Source organism: Anopheles moucheti, chromosome 2 (assembly GCF_943734755.1).
Source record: "Anopheles moucheti chromosome 2, idAnoMoucSN_F20_07, whole genome shotgun sequence".
Taxonomy (NCBI): Eukaryota; Metazoa; Arthropoda; class Insecta; order Diptera; family Culicidae; genus Anopheles; species Anopheles moucheti.
Window position 1 is genome coordinate 54,139,051 of NC_069140.1, and position 16,541 is coordinate 54,155,591.

Sequence of the window (16,541 nt, forward strand, 5' to 3'; positions counted from 1 at the left end):
GTAAGCCAGCACAAACGGCGTCGTCACGGGTACATATATCATTTGACAATTTGAACGATCGATTGATTCATCTTTGATCAGATCACACATCACGGTTGCATCCGAAAGTAATTAGATCACGTTACAATGGAAAGGTGTTTAATTACATTCAGCTTTGTACAGGTGGTAATGGTAACTGGGAAAGGATGGGTTTTGATGGTGAATGCGGTAGAGAACGTTGAGCTCCATTTCCGGATTTTGGAAATGATAATCAACTGAAATTGTTATCGGAAGTGACTTAGAACACAACATTTAATGAAACCACATTGATGTTGATGTGATAATTGCACGATAGTTGAATGTGTTATTACTCGATATTACATGAGATGTACCGCTTTCGGATCAACGTATCGTATGAACAACGAATCAACGTATCGGGCAAGAACAACAACAGCATTGCGAAGTTTCAACCATGCGCCGTGTTTATAATTCCCACCAACAGATGGCAGTAAACTTTTTACCATTTCTCGTATGTTTTTTTTTTTTTGAGAGAGGCTACGAACAACAAACTAATTCAAATGACTCGACCTTATCATTGAAGTAAGTAAAGATTGTTTCATAACAGGGCAAATTGGTTTTGATTGAAGATTCAACGATTCGCAGGCACAAATATTTATCACGGCGAGCACCTCGTGCCTTATTTGTTCCAACTGCAATGATGCTCAGAACCTCTGGACCATTTTACTCGTATGGTTTTGCTCAAATGTTGAGTGAAAGACGGTAAAATGGATAATATAACGACGTTCCTCTCAACAAGTGTTATAATTTTCAGTTTCAAAAGAGTTTGTGTTGCTGCTCGCAACTGTCAGAATGGCTTGTCACCGGTTCACAACAACAACGGCCTAGTACCAACCTTGCGTCCGGCCACTTGTTATTGTTACACAATTCTGACAATTGTATTCACGCTGTAATTGTAGTGAAATAGCGCATAAAACAGAAAAGTAAGTGATTTTAAATGTGTATTAAACAATCCTGTTATTTTTCATAGCTTTATGCGTCTTCCAGATAAAAATGTCGAAAGCTGCAGGACGACTTAAAACTATGAAGAAAACGTTCGACAAAATCAATCATACCAGCAAGCTGCGAACAAACATCCCTGCCGGAATGGCAGTCGCCGGCCCGCCCCTTGGTCCTATGCTGGGTCAGCGAGGGATTAACATAGCTGCATTTTGCAAAGACTTCAATGAACGGACAAAAGACATTAAAGAAGGAATTCCTCTACCTTGCCGAGTGGCGGTCACGTCTGACCGGGCGTACGAGTTGACGATACATTCACCTCCTGCTACGTTCCTACTGAAGCAAGCCGCTGGAATTCAACGCGGTGCGATGAACCCCGGGAAAGAAATTGCCGGAAAGATCACGCGCAAGCATTTGTATGAAATCGCGAAGATCAAACTACAAGATCCGCCAAACGCCCTTCTCACGTTGGAGCATATGTGCAAAGCTCTGGTGGGAATTGCTCGTACGTGTGGTATCGAGATAGTTAACGAGCTAGATCCCACAGAGTACAAAGATTTTCTGGAGAATAGAAGACAAGTTGTAGAAGAACAGCGCAAGGAACTTCAAGAAAAACGAGAAGCGCGCATGTTACGTGTTGGATAGACGGGCACTTCATCTTTATTAAGCAGTAGAATAAACGACACTACGTAGAGAAATCTAGCTTTTTCCTATCCTTGGCAGAAACTTTCTTTCTCCTTTTGTCGATATGTTTAGCAAGGCTTCCATCATCTTTAAGCTTATCGTACTGCTCAACCAATGCGCGTGCCTGCTTTGTGCTCTTTCGTTCATAAAACGGTCGTTTGCCTTCCTGCACAGCAAGACGTGCCTGTTGTTTCTCGTGCAATTTACTCTTATCAAGCGCTTTTTGTTTCGCATACTCCCGTATCTGGTTTTCTGTTCGCTGTATCAAAAATTTCAATCCTTCCGTTTCTTCCGGATCGGTCGCCACTTCCAGCTTATTCTTCAATTTCCTTAGCTCTTTGGAACGCACGTCGTTTATGAAGCTGTAGTTGTTGCGAAACTGGCGACCACTGAAGTATCCTTGGCGGGGATCGAAACGTGGATCCCTAGGCTGTGTAATGGAAGTATTTTTTCCTGCTTTTGCCCTTCCCAAGGCCGGAACCTTCCTCTTAGCCGACATCTCCTCTGGGCCACTGTCGTCGTCTGATTCAGCATCTGATGCGTGCTTAGACTTTTTCACTGGTTTTGGTTTCACCTTGGGATTTTGTTTTCTTTCCTTAGTTTTACCAAATATGGCTTCGTTGTACACGCGCGAACCAAGTTTCTTCTGCAACTGCAACAAATCTTCAAAAGGCATTTCTTTATACTCGTCATCTGCAAGTTTTGGCTGGGAAACGAAAAACATTCGAATTATTTGTTCAAACTTCAAAGAAGCCAGGATTATTGATGAATTACCACATCATCGTCGCTGCTATTTCCCTCACCAGAAGACGCCTCTGTGCCTTCATTTTCCACGGAATATTCACTATCAGAATTGCTTTCAGACGTATCCATTACTTTTTAGGAAAAACACTCGTTTACTTTACAAACAATTTCCCGTTCTATCGTTCTTTCCCGATTATGAAAAACGTGTTGTCAACATTATCTGACGTTTACTTGACAATAGAGTAAAATCATAACATTAAGTGCAGTTTACACTGGTTTCATCATTTTTCAATTTCACGCCAGGTTAGTAGCGAACACATATTTTATACCGAATTACTAAAATAGCCCCAAAGTATTATGATTTTCCAAGCAATGCGTCTGAAATATAATTAATCTCATTTAGAAAACTGTGCGCGAAAACATACCTGCACTACAATCTCGCCGCTATTTCATTTGCCGCTGCCCTTGTGTAACTGACGCTATAGGTAAAATGACAGTTCTTATGAAACCCCTGTGCACCAACAGCAACAACAAACGGCATTCTTTGTTTCGGTCACGGGCGTGAATTGTATCATCGTTCTCCCTTATGTGTCTATCTGTAGAAGGCACACGCGGAACCATCTGCAAGGGATGACTTCTTGTAGTGATTTCTTTTTCAAAGGCAACTAGTAGTGCTTATTCGTAGCTCCAAAGGTTAGTCTCTTCAGGTGTGTAGTCATTACCGTCGTAATTTCGTTGCCAGCTTCGATAGTTGGTTGTGCTGTAGCACCCGTGCGTATGTTATGTGCGTCAGTGCGTGTGTGTAGTGTTGTTTTGTGGATTGCGTTCCGAATATTGTACGCCAACTGTTTTCCTCGACCCGGGATACGGTTGCTGGCTGTAAAAATCTAGTCCTTTATCGTTATGCAGTGAGCAGTGCTTACGTACAAGTTAGCGTAGCAGTTTACAGTGCGTTGTGTAGTGGCACGAAGGTTCAGTAAGTTTGCCCGCGCTTACATGGGTGGTATCGTGCAGATGAGTTTGTGTTCCGATTTCTTCAACATTATCTGCCTCCGCTATAGATCTAGTGTTGTACGTTACCTTCGTTCGTCTATCAAGTAGAGCTATCCTAAGCACGCTACGGAAAATTAAACAAAACCATTCCGTGGCACATACTCGTTCGTGTGACCGATGGTTCGAAATAAATACACATTAACCACCGCTGGCAAGTCGCCCAGTAAGAAATCTCGCACCGGTAGCATCAGCAAGCAACACGACGCCAGCGACGACGGCGAGACCGGCAATCTGGACAGCGGAAGCGCTAGCGGAGGTCCTGTAGGAGGCGGAACCGATTCGAGCGCCAAACGATGTGACGGCGGTTCGGTGCATAAGCAAAACCTTTACATCATTTCGTTTCCCGTTATCTTTGTGTTCAACGTTCTGCGTTCGCTGTTGTATCAGTTGTTTATCGTTTTTCGTTACGTTTACAACTTTACTACCAAAGTTGTGTACAAACCGGTGAAGAAGGAGTGCGGTCTTGAAATCGTCATAAATACCGATCACACCCACCATCATCACCACCATCACCGCCATAGTAGCCACAGCATCCACAGTTCACCATCGCAGCAACAGCAGCTGCAGCAGCTTCAGCACCAGCACCAGCAGCAGCAACAACATCAGTATAGTCTGCTACAGCAAGAACAGCAACACGGCGTAGTAGATTCGAACCAGCAAGCAGGACACCCATTGCAATCGTCGCAGAGTGGCATTTTGGTCCACAGTGAAGGTCGCGAAATGTCAATCCAGCGATCGGCAAGCGGAAGTCAAGTTGGCCCCGGAGATCCGTTGTTGGCTAAGCAGAAGCACCATCATCGCCGAGCTTTCGAATACATCTCAAAGGCGCTTAAAATTGATGAAGACAATGAGGGTAAGTAACCAGATAATATTACATTCGTCACTAAAATATCCGTGTGATTTATTTTGTTTCATATTTTCAAGCTGTAAATGTTAAATTTGATTCATTCATCGACAGTCCAATTAAGTACACCTTGACTTCAATGTGCAGAGCCATGCTGAAAATAAGCAACAAATGTGAAAATTGGTGTCCTTCGAACGCTCCACAAATGGCAATAATCAACCAACATCCTTCCTTTGCCCTTATGTGGAGTTGCTTGGCAAATATTTGCCGTTTTGTCGCAGTTTGAGATTGTCAATGTTGTACTATTTATTTTTACCATTTCGCTGCAAATGTCATCCGAGTCATCAAGTGCAATGGACCAGTTTTTGCAACTATATTTTAGCATTCGGGTCTGTAAGTTATGTCTGGTTTCATAGCTCCTTTTCCTGTAGCGAAACTGTCTTTGTGCGACGAACGTTACCGTAAACTTGTAGGGAACAGAAAACCCTCCCCATTGGTCATCAAACCTGAAGGAATGATGGAAAATATTCTTCTTTGAGCCTTGAAGGGCGTGATTAATCTTATGTTCACCGCGCTTCCGTTACCGTTGGTGCGAAGGACTAGGTAGCTTTAAGAATCCAGTTTTCTTTTTTTTTTAAGAGCTATGAAAACTTTTCTTCCCTGGAAGAAAGTTGGAATGGTGCCTTTTGTCGTCTGGCACACCGAACAAAGTAGAGTTCCCGTTCCGGGATTACAGCGGGCGCAATGGGAGAAGAAGAAAGTTGCAATTCAACTTGCCAGGCACGTAGACACCGGGAAAATGTGTCTTCTACGTCTCTCCGCACCTTGCATTCTTTTGTTCACTTTAGCTAGTTTTCATTGCACTTTTCGGTGCAGATTAAACAGCCCAGCGCAACACAAACATCATTGCATGCAACTGGGCTTGGAGCCCTGGCAGTGTGTGTTGTGGCTTCGTTGAACAACGGCGCACAACTTTTGCTTCCATTATCGTTAGCTAAAAAGCTGCGAGCTGGTAAGTAATTGAATGGCTTACTTTTGCTTGCCATCTGGCACATAATTTTGAGTGTCCATTGGGATGGATTATAAAAAGGTGAAAAAGGTATAAATGATCAGACTGCTGGCAGGTGAGGTAAGGCTAATGTGGACGGTAAATGTTACACGAATTACCTTTTGGCTGTATGCTGAGGTCGTTCACTTCAGACCTTATATGGCGCCATTTTTCATGTTGCTTGTCGCATAACCCTGAGACGATGACGATGACTCAACCTTACGACTGGCCGCCAAATCTCCCTCACCTTGATTTTAGAGCAAAACTCTTATGAAGGACTACGATACATTACCTCTTACTATATCATTTGTGAGCAAATCGTTCTATAGAAGGAGAAATTGGCCGCACGATACACGAGAGCACTATTTATGTATCGCTGTACTTTTCTCATTTCTTTTTTCTAATACTATTTAACCATTATGCGATAGTTACACGCAATAGGCATTTTTTTCTGTTAATTCACATGAAACTTTAGACCTTGCGATCAGAAATGCATGTCAAAGTCACTGGACACCCAACACGCATCATAGCCAAGGAGAGGTCTATCGAAACACGGGCGCAATCGGGTTGAATCCTTGCCCTATCCCAATATTAACGTACGGACCCGCCATGAATGACCTGTTCGACGGAGGTAAAGGGTTCATTTTAAATGGCACAAATAGAAGGAAGGAACAGGGGCAAAACAAGTAGGACATAAAAAAAATCAATACATCCAGACGAATACCGATGAAAAATTAATCTTGTTACTTGAGGTGGTAGCGTGACGCGATGAGTTATTGCCGTAGCGTTTGAGAATTTGGTTTTTATGTGTCGCGTTGGTGTAAACAATATCGAATCATATCAAATCTATTATATATTTCCACTTGATCGTAACTGTCATTTAAGATCTTGCTACGAAGAGGCGATCTACAAATGATCTGTTTCACGACCTTCGCTGTATAATATTGAATGCTAGGACGTAATTCTTTCGAGAAGACATCAAATGATAAATTTCAAATTATTACAAAACCTCAAACTAATATTCCCTCTCCAACAAGAATGAATTACAATTTAAGAAGTTGATCAATAGTGCTGTTTTCAATTAAATCAGAAATCCATCTTACCGACTTATATCTGTTAAAAGATATTACCACGACAGAGCGTGCATTGTTGGGAATCACCGATATAAATAAACTATATCGGAATAGTAAATTGAAACAGATTCTAAACAATAAAGAATTTTCTCACGTGGATAGGCTGGACTAGGAAGAGTTCATTGCACCTTCTGTTCGCTTCTATAGGCCGTGCTTTACGCTTCATCGGATAGAAGTTTGCACCTCAACATTAACACACTACGTGCCGCATTGTGCCGCTACCTGAACCTGGAAGTAGCATATTGCAACAACGATTGGATAAAGAATAATATTGACATGAACGTCCTCATCATACGTCCGCGCTCCCCCGGTGGTCAAGTGTTTCTCAATCTCATTGCAATCAGTTAAACTATCGGTTGAGTGCACCGTAAATGCAACGTTGCATCAACGGCAGTACAGAGTGGTTCACGTTCGTATTGCTGGTCAATCTGCGCGTTGATCAAATTTTAAATCGATCCTCTATTTAATTCCGGTTCCGGCTATTCATTTAACAGCTCATCACCTCAGATGGCTGTATCCGTTTTCCGACGACTGTAGTATCGTTATCGTTTGTGGCTCCATTTATGTCTGTCCGTAAAGTCTTGATGATGGTTTCCGGATGTATTATTTTTTTTAGCAAAAAAAAAGCTTTTAACCGCACCACCTCTAGTGGCTGAAAAAGAATGAGACACACAAACGGCTTTACGCACCACACGCTACTAACCTCAATAACGCTTTTTACCATTGTAGGGCTCCAGGCGGTCCCAGGCATTTGTCGGTATTATAATCGATACAGTTCCAAACCCCTATTGCCACTGTCCATTGCCGGCAAGCAGCACCAACAACGTTGCGACAAAACGTGGTGTACCACTTAGCGAAAAACAAGTGACTGAAAGTGTAAGAAGAACGAAATTTTCGTACCAAATGGTAACACGCGGTTGAATGACTGGCCAGCGGGAAAAGGATGGACCGGTCGCACACTAAACCAGGGTGACATATCGTAACGGCAAGATGAACGAAGGATTTGATTATGTTATTCGCACTGCTGTTATGTTACGCCATGTAAATGTTGTTAACAGTGGTATCGACACAACTTAGAATGGAAAAGAACAAAACTTTTCAACCGGATTGTTTAAATCAAAAACATTTCGGTAGTCATTTAGGTAGTAGAACATAAACACAAACTCATAAATTACATTGCTTCCACTGGCACTGTAACAGTGGCATTATGACTTTTATCCCTCCCCAAGACAAGAACTACCAACGAAGGGTTTTACAAGCTAATCGATCGCCAAACCCTCGTCTTGTAAGTTTTATCAATTTCTGTACAAACCAAACTTATGCGGGTGGTTAAGCATTAGTGTCTGTGTGCACACGTACATATGTTTTCGTGTTTCTATGGCGGCCCGTTTTCACCTGAGCGAAAGAATCAAGAATAACCTGAGTGAAGGAAAAACCCCCAAGACCATTACGTTCGTTGTCCTGTGTGTGCCGTCGACGTGCATTGAATGCAAAATATTCGTCCCCTCTAGAAAATATTTTCCCTGCCAACCATGTATGGTAAAATGGCTTTGTGCATGTGGACATGCAACGTTTTTTTTTTTTTGGTTTTTCTCCATACATGATGTCTAGTGCTGCTTATGCTCTCCATGTAGTGGCCCAGCACAAGGGATGACCGCTTCCTGGAAGCCTCTCTTACACTTGCGACGTAGCTGAGTAGTCCTTCCAGTAAGTGTGCGGATAAGAGTGGGGTGACATCCATCGAAGGACAAAGCACCGTCGCGACAGGTTTAATGGGGCCTGTATATAAAATTGGAGCTTTCAATCGCCATGTTCGCCCTCCGTGTTCGTCCTCACACGCAAAAGTTCACAATAATTATACTTCATGCCTTGCCACGCAAACATGAGTCTGCACGATCCCTTCGTTGTTTCGATTCCGGAGAGCTACAATTTCACCGTGCGAGTTGACCTGTTTTCATGCTCCATCTCGATAAGTGTGACAAGGTTAGGGAATTCCTATTAGCTCAAGTGCAACCCATGCGTGTACGAAAGGCAAAAAAGGGTCTACGAAGAGGTGCTAGCATATACATTTCGTATCTTCACCATACTAACTAATTTTCCACTGCTTCCAACAAGTGCAATGATCTTTTCGTTGTTTGCACCAATAAATCTTAGAATTTCTGCCATTTTTTATGATCTTTTTGTAAGTTGTTTGATGTTATAACAACATATTGAAACATAAAGCTTGTTTCATCAATACAAGCCAGTTGGCGGCACGTCGAGCAAAAGCACACTCGTTGCATCATGTTTGATCAAGAATGAAGCACACGACTCAATTGCGTTGGCGTGGACGCAACAATTTGAGAATCCAGCACCAGACATCAACTTTCCATTTTGAGAAGTATCATTCGCTTCTCGACTATTTCTTCCATCCATCAGCGGCATTGACTCATTCGTATGTTTACTTTCAAAATTTACATTATTTTTAACGGCCAATTTGCCACTAGCCAATCCGCAGCTGTGCACAAACCTGATTTCATTTATGTTCGCTTGCCCGATTCGTACACATTAACTTGAATGTCGCAAAAAAAAAGCATCTAAAGTTCTTTTGCCCCAGGCTCACCACATAAGGTGGAGGTGAACATGATTTCGATTCTGCGCATAATTCAGCCCTCCTTGTCCCGTATCTGCCCCCTACCTTTCCTACCGTACAGTATCCGTTGTTGGTGATGAGGCAAGCATGATGAAAGCAAACAAAAAACCAAGAAAGTAGCGTCCAACTGGATGACGACCGCCCACCCCGAGCACATGGCCATGGAAGGTTCAGGAAGGTGTAATTGTTTGATTATCATTATTACGCGACATGATGCTGCTAAAATTCGCAAAATTCATACACACCAAAGAGTGACCAATCTTTTACACGACAGCCAAAAACGTTGGGGACCGGGACCGACATCCGTACGCGCTTACTGTCATACAATGTTTAATATCCGGAACAAATGAATTTTAAATTAATTTAGCATGCCGAAGAGTTTAATGGATGTGCCCACGCTTGGATAAAGTAAACAAAATTCTTCCCATTGTTTTTGTGTTGTTTTTTTTCTGTAAATCTTCGGTACTGCTGCACTACTCAAATACCGGGCCCAGGGCATTCTCAAACGGGCGATGATACTGATCAATCAATAAATGTTCGATCCAACAGTAGGTAGGTAGGTTGCCGGAATGACCGGCTCTTTTCGACCAGCACGGATGGGTACGTTATGCACAGGGGCCGAATGCCGCAGAATAGGTTCAAAACTCTGCCCGTTACACATTTTCTTCGTCCGTGCACGCCAACCGGAACCACCAGTGCCCCGCTGTGGTGACGAATAGCGACGGGACTTATAATGCGGCATTAAAAAAATCCTTTTTCCAATTCGCTTCGTAGGTGAATTGAATTGAATCGTGGGTTTGGGTTGGGGAGCTTTTTTTTGTATCATTTCTTTCGAGTCTGCGGGAAAGTTCTTCAATGCTGAGGATAAATACTGCATTATAGTTTTGAGGTTCAACAATGTTCTTATACCAGCGGAGTCCTTTAAAAATTGCAGTATAATACAGGATGTTTGGAATCGCTGGAATAATGGGGATTTAACAGCTATGCAAATATATATTTTATGTCCACCCTTAAAAGGAATCACCATTATTGAACGTACCATCCTTGCACTAAAAATTGTGAAACAGAATTATTGGAAAGGTATAATCAACCGCGCTGACACGGTCGATGATATGGCAGTTTAAAACTCACCCTATCCCGAAGCTTTTTCGCCATTCCCGCAGCAACGGTGGGGCCTTGTATTCGCTAGGGAAAGGTACCGTTTAGTTCCGCTTCCAGCAAAAAACGGCACCGAGTGCCAACTCCATCCGCAAGCCGACGGTGGTGCTATCGCTCTCGACGACGTGTCGACAAATTGTCAGCAGCTTTTCACCATTATGCCGCACATCCTTTGGGCGGCAGCATCCTTTCGCTCCGTGTATGCATGATGGATGTGGGGCGAAGTACAGGTATGGATGCTAAAACATTGCCGTCGCCCTTCAAAGCCCTACACGTTGACGTGGCAATACACTTGACACAGTTCTGTTGTGAAGAACGCTTACAAGGCATGTTGTTATGTGTATCCCTGCATGCAATCAATCTTAGTTACTATCAGCGGAGATAGTAATGTTGATTGAATTAGTCTGTTACTAAACTAATTTAATGCACATGACGTTAGCGTTGGGTGCAGTAGCTCATTTGAATGAGCTGAGCGAAACCGCTCGCGCTCAGCAAAGACGAGCGGTGAGTCCAAGCCTAAGCGAGCGCTTGAACTCGTTGAGTTTATCTCCTCAAAAAAGGACGTTAAAATTTGCACGAATAAGTGGTTTCAACGTCAAACAAACTCTCTTTTAAATGATATAAATGTTGCAACGCTAGCGAAATATTGCAAAAAATTCTTCAAATTTGAAATTGAGGAAAATATCTATTATTATAATTGAGGATAATATCTATCTATTGAGGATCTATCTATGAAATTGAGGATAACTTATCAATAAACTGCCATATCTTTCCACTGCACTGTTTTCGTAAATTGTAGACAAGCTAATCGAACGCTAGAGTTTGAAAACGCATTAACACGTTCAGCGCCATATCATCTGAATTCGTGTGATGTTCTATGGAAATTGCCTTGCTCTGGGTTTTTTTTACGATTTTACGTACGATTTTTTTACATTTGAACATCTAAGTCTGAAGTCGGCACACCTTCGATGAATGCGACCAGCGAGTAGTAATAATTCTGCTGCTGTAGGCCATACACTCCAAATGAAATTATCCAAGTGTATCGGTTCGGCTGGTTGGTACACGTCTTATCACAATTATATGATTGCAAACTGTCGGTCCGCAGTGCTTTTTTAATGTAGTGCATGCTTTTTCACTCGAAATTCTTAGAATACCTTCGCAATGTGAAAAACACGTTGCTGATTAGTGGGATTTTGAAATCATTGACCAAACCCTGCCATCTTAAAGCCCTGTCTTACATTATCGATAATCGTTCTATTAGGTAGATTACGGTTCGTTTTTTGTGTGGAACAATTCTTAAACACCACCGCCTTCAATACCTCATGCTTTCGTGGAATTGTATGCTTGCAGAAGCAATTGGTCGGGAAAAGACAACAAAGGAATTTCACATTGTTAGTGTCTTGAGAAGGAGGTTTTGTGTTACATATGAGGTCTTTCAAAATATCTGGTGGGACTACTATAATCTATTGCCGACCCCTGATCTAAGTGATAAAGGTTGTTACCTAAAATCATTTGGCCTTCTTATTGCATCGACTGGTTGTATCAGTGTACAATAATTACGTCCGGTGTTGTGAATTACATTGCGTATCCAAAAATTTACTGAACCAAGAATAGTGTAAAGCCAAACAGAAACTGTTGTGAATCTTATATATGAGTGTCACTAAATTCAGCTACGAATGTTGGCTCTGTTCATATTGGAATTGAGATTGTCGGTACTTTGGGAATTTTGAGATTGTAGATAAATATTTAACGCCTTCTTTCTAACCCAGTTTAAGATCAGTTGATCAGCATTGTTTGCATGTTGTTGATGTTGATTCTTACTAAACCGATAACATACGATCAAAAGGATCACATTAATTTTAATTATATGTTATTACATGCTATTACTTTTTTGCAACAATACAGTGCTTATGGACAAGATTAATTAAATGTTTCGTTATTTCAAAAATATTATTATTGTTAATAAATTTGAAATAAAATATTAATTCATCTTATTAATAAAATATAAAATGTAACTAATTTAAAATGCACACTCACGAATAAAAATGGTTAATAAATAGATAAATGAATGAGTAGATAAATCAATAAAGGCAACTACTTACAATAACTATAACTGGAATGTTGGAAGAGTAGTTCTATCCTTGTTTAAAATCCTTTAAATGCCAATATCAACCTTCTTCTTCTCACAAAGCATGAATCAGTGCTGTGGCTTCTAGCAACACCTGAAACAACATCCATTTAATAAAAACTTAACCTCAAAAATCGCATCCTTCCTGCCAGAGTAGGGTTATCCTGCCGTAAGACGGTATTCGCAACCACAAACGATTTTTGCATTCGATTTTGGCATGCTTTCTGCTCGTAATGCATATTTAATAGTGTATCGATACTCGTCTCTGGATGGGTTATACGTTAAAACAGCCAGTTCGGCGGTGTCTTCCAAATACATACCACTCGTTCCGGTTGCTCGTTGTGGCTTTCTTGTGACCGCTTTCCTTGCCATTTAGAAGATGCCGGAAGAACTGCAAGTTTTCGGATTATAAACGACATAATTGCAAATAAAGTGGTGTAAAATGTCTTACCACATCGCAAATGTTTGGTGCAAATGTAAAACAATCGCCTACCACGAGCAACAGTTGAAACTGTAAAGGGTTTTGTTTTAAGCTCAAACTTAAGACAAAAATGCAATTAAATTATTATCCATATTGAAGGCTTTTGTAAAATTGATATAAAAAACCAAAGACTCACCATATCATCACTAACTCTGCAATTCGTTTTTCTTTTAGATCAAAAGGAACTGGCCATCGAACTGTACCGGAAAGGCATTCTCGAGTTGGAGCGTGGCATTGCCGTAGAATGCTGGGGTGGACGGGGCGAAGTTTGGGAGCGAGCGCAGCGGCTGCACGATAAAATGCAAACCAACCTCTCAATGGCACGCGACCGTTTGCAGTTCCTGGGTATGTATGCCACCCTTATGCAGTGTGGCTTCCACCAGAGCTACCATGCGCGTTCCATCTACAATAGAGTGTAAACTGTTGCATTTCCTACCGTATGAGCTATAAGATGTAGATCATCGTACCCATTATTGCGCACCATTAGTGTGTAAGCTGGATCTTTTAGTCCTCGGATTTATTTGCATGAATTTGTTTGTGTTCGTTTTTTTTTGTTTGCTTTCCTTGTTTCTGCATGCATTGGTTTTAAGTTATCGTCGGCTATTTGTCTTATTTTATCCTTCCCGTTCCTCCTCTCCTGCCAGAACTTATGTTGGAGGCCCAACGGCTTGAGTTGACCGAAAGCAAACAAAATGAGCAAAATTACAAGCACCACCACTCCCCTGTACGCCGTCAAAACACGTTCACACTTAGTACGGAAGATGAAAGATGGGACAGTACCGTACTCCATTATCCATCCTCCACATCCACCGCACCCAGTGGAGCATCACCAGCGTCAACGTCGTCCTCGTCGCCCTCGAAAAACGTTACCGGCAGGGAGAAAACAAACGAGCGAAAATTTAAACTGCCCATGTTTATACCCGCTACCCTGAATGTGACCGGCAGTCCCAAAAGTCCGACCGTGCGGGAAGTTCCTTATCGGGACACAAAATCAAAGCCATTCAATGCGGAGAACAAGATCGTATCGTTTAATGAAAATTGTGCCACCACTTTTCCACCCGCCTGTCCTACTGCGGTAACGTCGAAAGGGACAGCAAGGACGACAGTGACACCGTCGACGGGTGTGCCTTCACATACATTGACCACTAAACAAACCAACATCGAAGGTAAGCGTCATCACACCACAACACAAAGGCAAAGTCACTTGAAGAGGCTAGAAATCTGCTAGCTTATTCGCGCGCCATTCAGCTACAACGGAAAAAACGCATTCGGAGGATAGTAAGGTGGAACATCATGGTGTAAGATTCACTAGAGCATATTAACATAGCAACTTCGACGACGGTAACAGCGGTAGCAGCGCATTGTCGATAAACAAACACACTTAGCGATGTTGTGAGCATCATTATCATAAAGTGTCGTTCTGGCACTCAAACCAACGCGCCCTATCGTTTCCACGTTTTGGAGAAATCAATCATTTTATTTCAAGAAGTGGAACCTACAAGAACTAAGCATACTGAAAAAGCCTTACTTCAATTTTTCGTAATCAATTAGTAGTTAAGATTGTTCGTATACTGCTTACTTGCTACGCGTCAATCACTTTTTTAATTTTCCTGATTTTTATATATTAGTTGCATGACATATTCATTGAGTGTTTGCATTGTATGATAATTTTGCACCAAACAGTAGACATCCTTTTCTCAATGTCATCCTAGTTACAACGGAATAATTTCCTAAACCGCACACAGCGCAGACGGAAATCCGTTGATTTCCGTTTCGTAATTACACACCTTACCAACATCCTGATGTTTGTCCCCCGTTGGATTAGTAGCATTTTAACGCAACTTCACATGACCCTACACCTTGTGTTACTCGCCAACTTATCACATCGTTTTTTTTTTTTCTTTTTTTCCCATCGCTATGCTGGACTACCCGTGCTCTGTCGCTTTACATTTTCGTCACCCCGTCTTTATGAACGGCAGCATCCGGACGGAAATTAACCGTCGGCTACAAGCGTCCCGGTAATCTGGGCGTGATGAATAAATCACAAACCCTGCCACGTAGCATGGGCGGCTCCCGTACGACCCCGACCGGTGGTGGTGTGGGTAGTATTGCGTGCGGTCTGGGGAATGGAGCAACCTACGGTAGCAACACCGCTGGCGGTGGTGCAGGCATGCCAAAAATTGTGCCAAAACCGGCAGCAACGCCCCCTGCCATCAGGCGCCAGTTTTCGGTAAGTACACGCGAACTAGACAACTTCGGCACGGGGTTGTCGTGCTGGAAACGTTCCTGATTTGAATATCCTTTTCTCTCTGCTGTTACAGATACCTGGAAGCTCGCCAGTACGGAAAGCAAGCAACGGTTATGGGAGCAAGAATACGCCACCTCCACGCTCAAAAACTCCCCTCGCCGGTCAGCCACAGCCCCAGCAGCAACCACAAATTTCCGTCAAGGGCGTTGAACCGAAGCTAGTACAAATCATCATGGACGAGATCGTGGAGGGCGGTGCTAAGGTTCAGTGGCTGGATATAGCGGGCCAGGAGGTGGCGAAACAGGCACTGCAGGAGATGGTCATTCTGCCCTCGGTGCGGCCGGAACTCTTCACTGGGCTGCGTACGCCAGCCAAAGGGCTGCTGCTGTTCGGACCGCCGGGCAATGGGAAAACGCTACTTGCGCGAGCCGTCGCCACCGAGTGCTCCGCTACGTTCTTCAGCATCTCGGCCGCAACGCTAACGAGCAAGTACGTTGGCGATGGCGAAAAGCTCGTTCGTGCACTGTTTGCCGTAGCACGTGAACTACAGCCGTCGATTATCTTTATCGACGAGGTCGATTCGGTACTGTCGGAGCGTAGCAGCAACGAGCATGAGGCTACGCGCCGGCTGAAGACCGAATTTTTGGTACAGTTCGACGGTCTGCCAGCCAACTCCGAGGCGGACAAAATAGTAGTAATGGCCGCGACCAATCGTCCCCAAGAGCTAGATGAGGCTGCACTGCGCCGATTTCCGAAGCGCGTATACGTTACCCTCCCCGATCGTGACACCCGCGAGCTGTTGCTCAGACGATTACTGCAAAAGCAGGGCAGTCCGCTGAGTGATGCCGATTTGGCACATTTAGCAATGCTTACCGACGGTTACTCTGGATCGGATTTGACCGCACTGGCACGGGATGCCGCTCTGGAACCAATTCGAGGTATATTAGCATCGGAACAATAGGGCAACATTTGAGGCAAAACATTACATTACATTTCGTCTTTCTTTGTAGAGCTTAACGTGGAGGAGGTTAAAAATATGGATCCTACCAAGCTACGCAGCATCCGGGAGAGTGATTTCCACAACTCGCTCAAACGCATTCGACGTTCCGTGGCACCGCAAAGCTTAGCTGCGTATGAGAAGTGGTTACAGGACTTTGGTGATGTTACGCTGTAAAACGCAGTACAACAACATACATCAAACAGATCACCTGTGTTCGCTGCATAACCGACTAGTCGTATGCACAAATCGTTGCAGATAGTAGCTGTATCGCTTAAGGCAACATAGAGAAATATTCGCAGATCGGGAGCAAATCGTAACCAACCGCAACAACGGCTTTTAGATTGCTTTCTTCTACAAATCGACACCTAAGCTCGTTCATTGTTTCGGACACG

At 43.1% G+C, this 16,541-nt stretch overlaps 3 protein-coding genes across 4 annotated transcripts; 2 read left to right on the plus strand and 1 right to left on the minus strand.

The window, feature by feature from the left end:
* The first annotated feature begins 924 nt into the window (after window positions 1–924).
* Window positions 925–1,692, plus strand: LOC128296999 (39S ribosomal protein L11, mitochondrial). The gene is made up of 2 exons (XM_053032536.1): window positions 925–980; window positions 1,045–1,692. The coding sequence occupies exon 2, from the start codon at window positions 1,051–1,053 to the stop codon at window positions 1,639–1,641; it is 591 nt and encodes a 196-aa protein (XP_052888496.1). The 5' UTR covers window positions 925–980; window positions 1,045–1,050; the 3' UTR covers window positions 1,642–1,692.
* On the minus strand, window positions 1,601–2,611 carry LOC128296997 (ribosomal RNA processing protein 36 homolog). The gene is made up of 2 exons (XM_053032535.1): window positions 2,455–2,611; window positions 1,601–2,386 (listed from the first exon to the last, which is right to left on the minus strand). Exons 1-2 carry the CDS (start codon window positions 2,551–2,553, stop codon window positions 1,682–1,684), a joined length of 804 nt encoding a protein of 267 aa, XP_052888495.1. The 5' UTR covers window positions 2,554–2,611; the 3' UTR covers window positions 1,601–1,681.
* Window positions 2,612–3,054: 443 nt separating this feature from the next.
* LOC128298675 (spastin) lies at window positions 3,055–16,364 on the plus strand. 2 transcript variants are annotated; one of them, XM_053034445.1, is made up of 6 exons: window positions 3,055–4,330; window positions 13,076–13,246; window positions 13,546–14,067; window positions 14,881–15,131; window positions 15,223–16,087; window positions 16,160–16,364. In XM_053034445.1, the coding sequence occupies exons 1-6, from the start codon at window positions 3,595–3,597 to the stop codon at window positions 16,321–16,323; spliced, it is 2,709 nt and encodes a 902-aa protein (XP_052890405.1). In that variant the 5' UTR covers window positions 3,055–3,594; the 3' UTR covers window positions 16,324–16,364. The 2 variants fall into 2 exon arrangements, with proteins under 2 accessions (XP_052890405.1, XP_052890406.1); XM_053034446.1 differs by lacking the exon at window positions 13,546–14,067.
* Window positions 16,365–16,541: the final 177 nt, after the last annotated feature.

Bases quoted from the DNA above. Each gene is read 5' to 3' on its own strand.
- LOC128296999 (XM_053032536.1), top strand. From the start codon at position 1,051: ATGTCGAAAGCTGCAGGACGACTTAAAACTATGAAGAAAACGTTCGAC.
- LOC128296997 (XM_053032535.1), bottom strand. From the start codon at position 2,553: ATGGATACGTCTGAAAGCAATTCTGATAGTGAATATTCCGTGGAAAAT. The intron at 2,387-2,454 runs GTAATTCATCAA...TTCGTTTCCCAG, and splicing joins ATAGCAGCGACGATGATGTG to CCAAAACTTGCAGATGACGA.
- LOC128298675 (XM_053034445.1), top strand. From the start codon at position 3,595: ATGGTTCGAAATAAATACACATTAACCACCGCTGGCAAGTCGCCCAGT. The intron at 14,068-14,880 runs GTAAGCGTCATC...TATGAACGGCAG, and splicing joins TAAACAAACCAACATCGAAG to CATCCGGACGGAAATTAACC. The intron at 16,088-16,159 runs GTATATTAGCAT...CTTTCTTTGTAG, and splicing joins CGCTCTGGAACCAATTCGAG to AGCTTAACGTGGAGGAGGTT.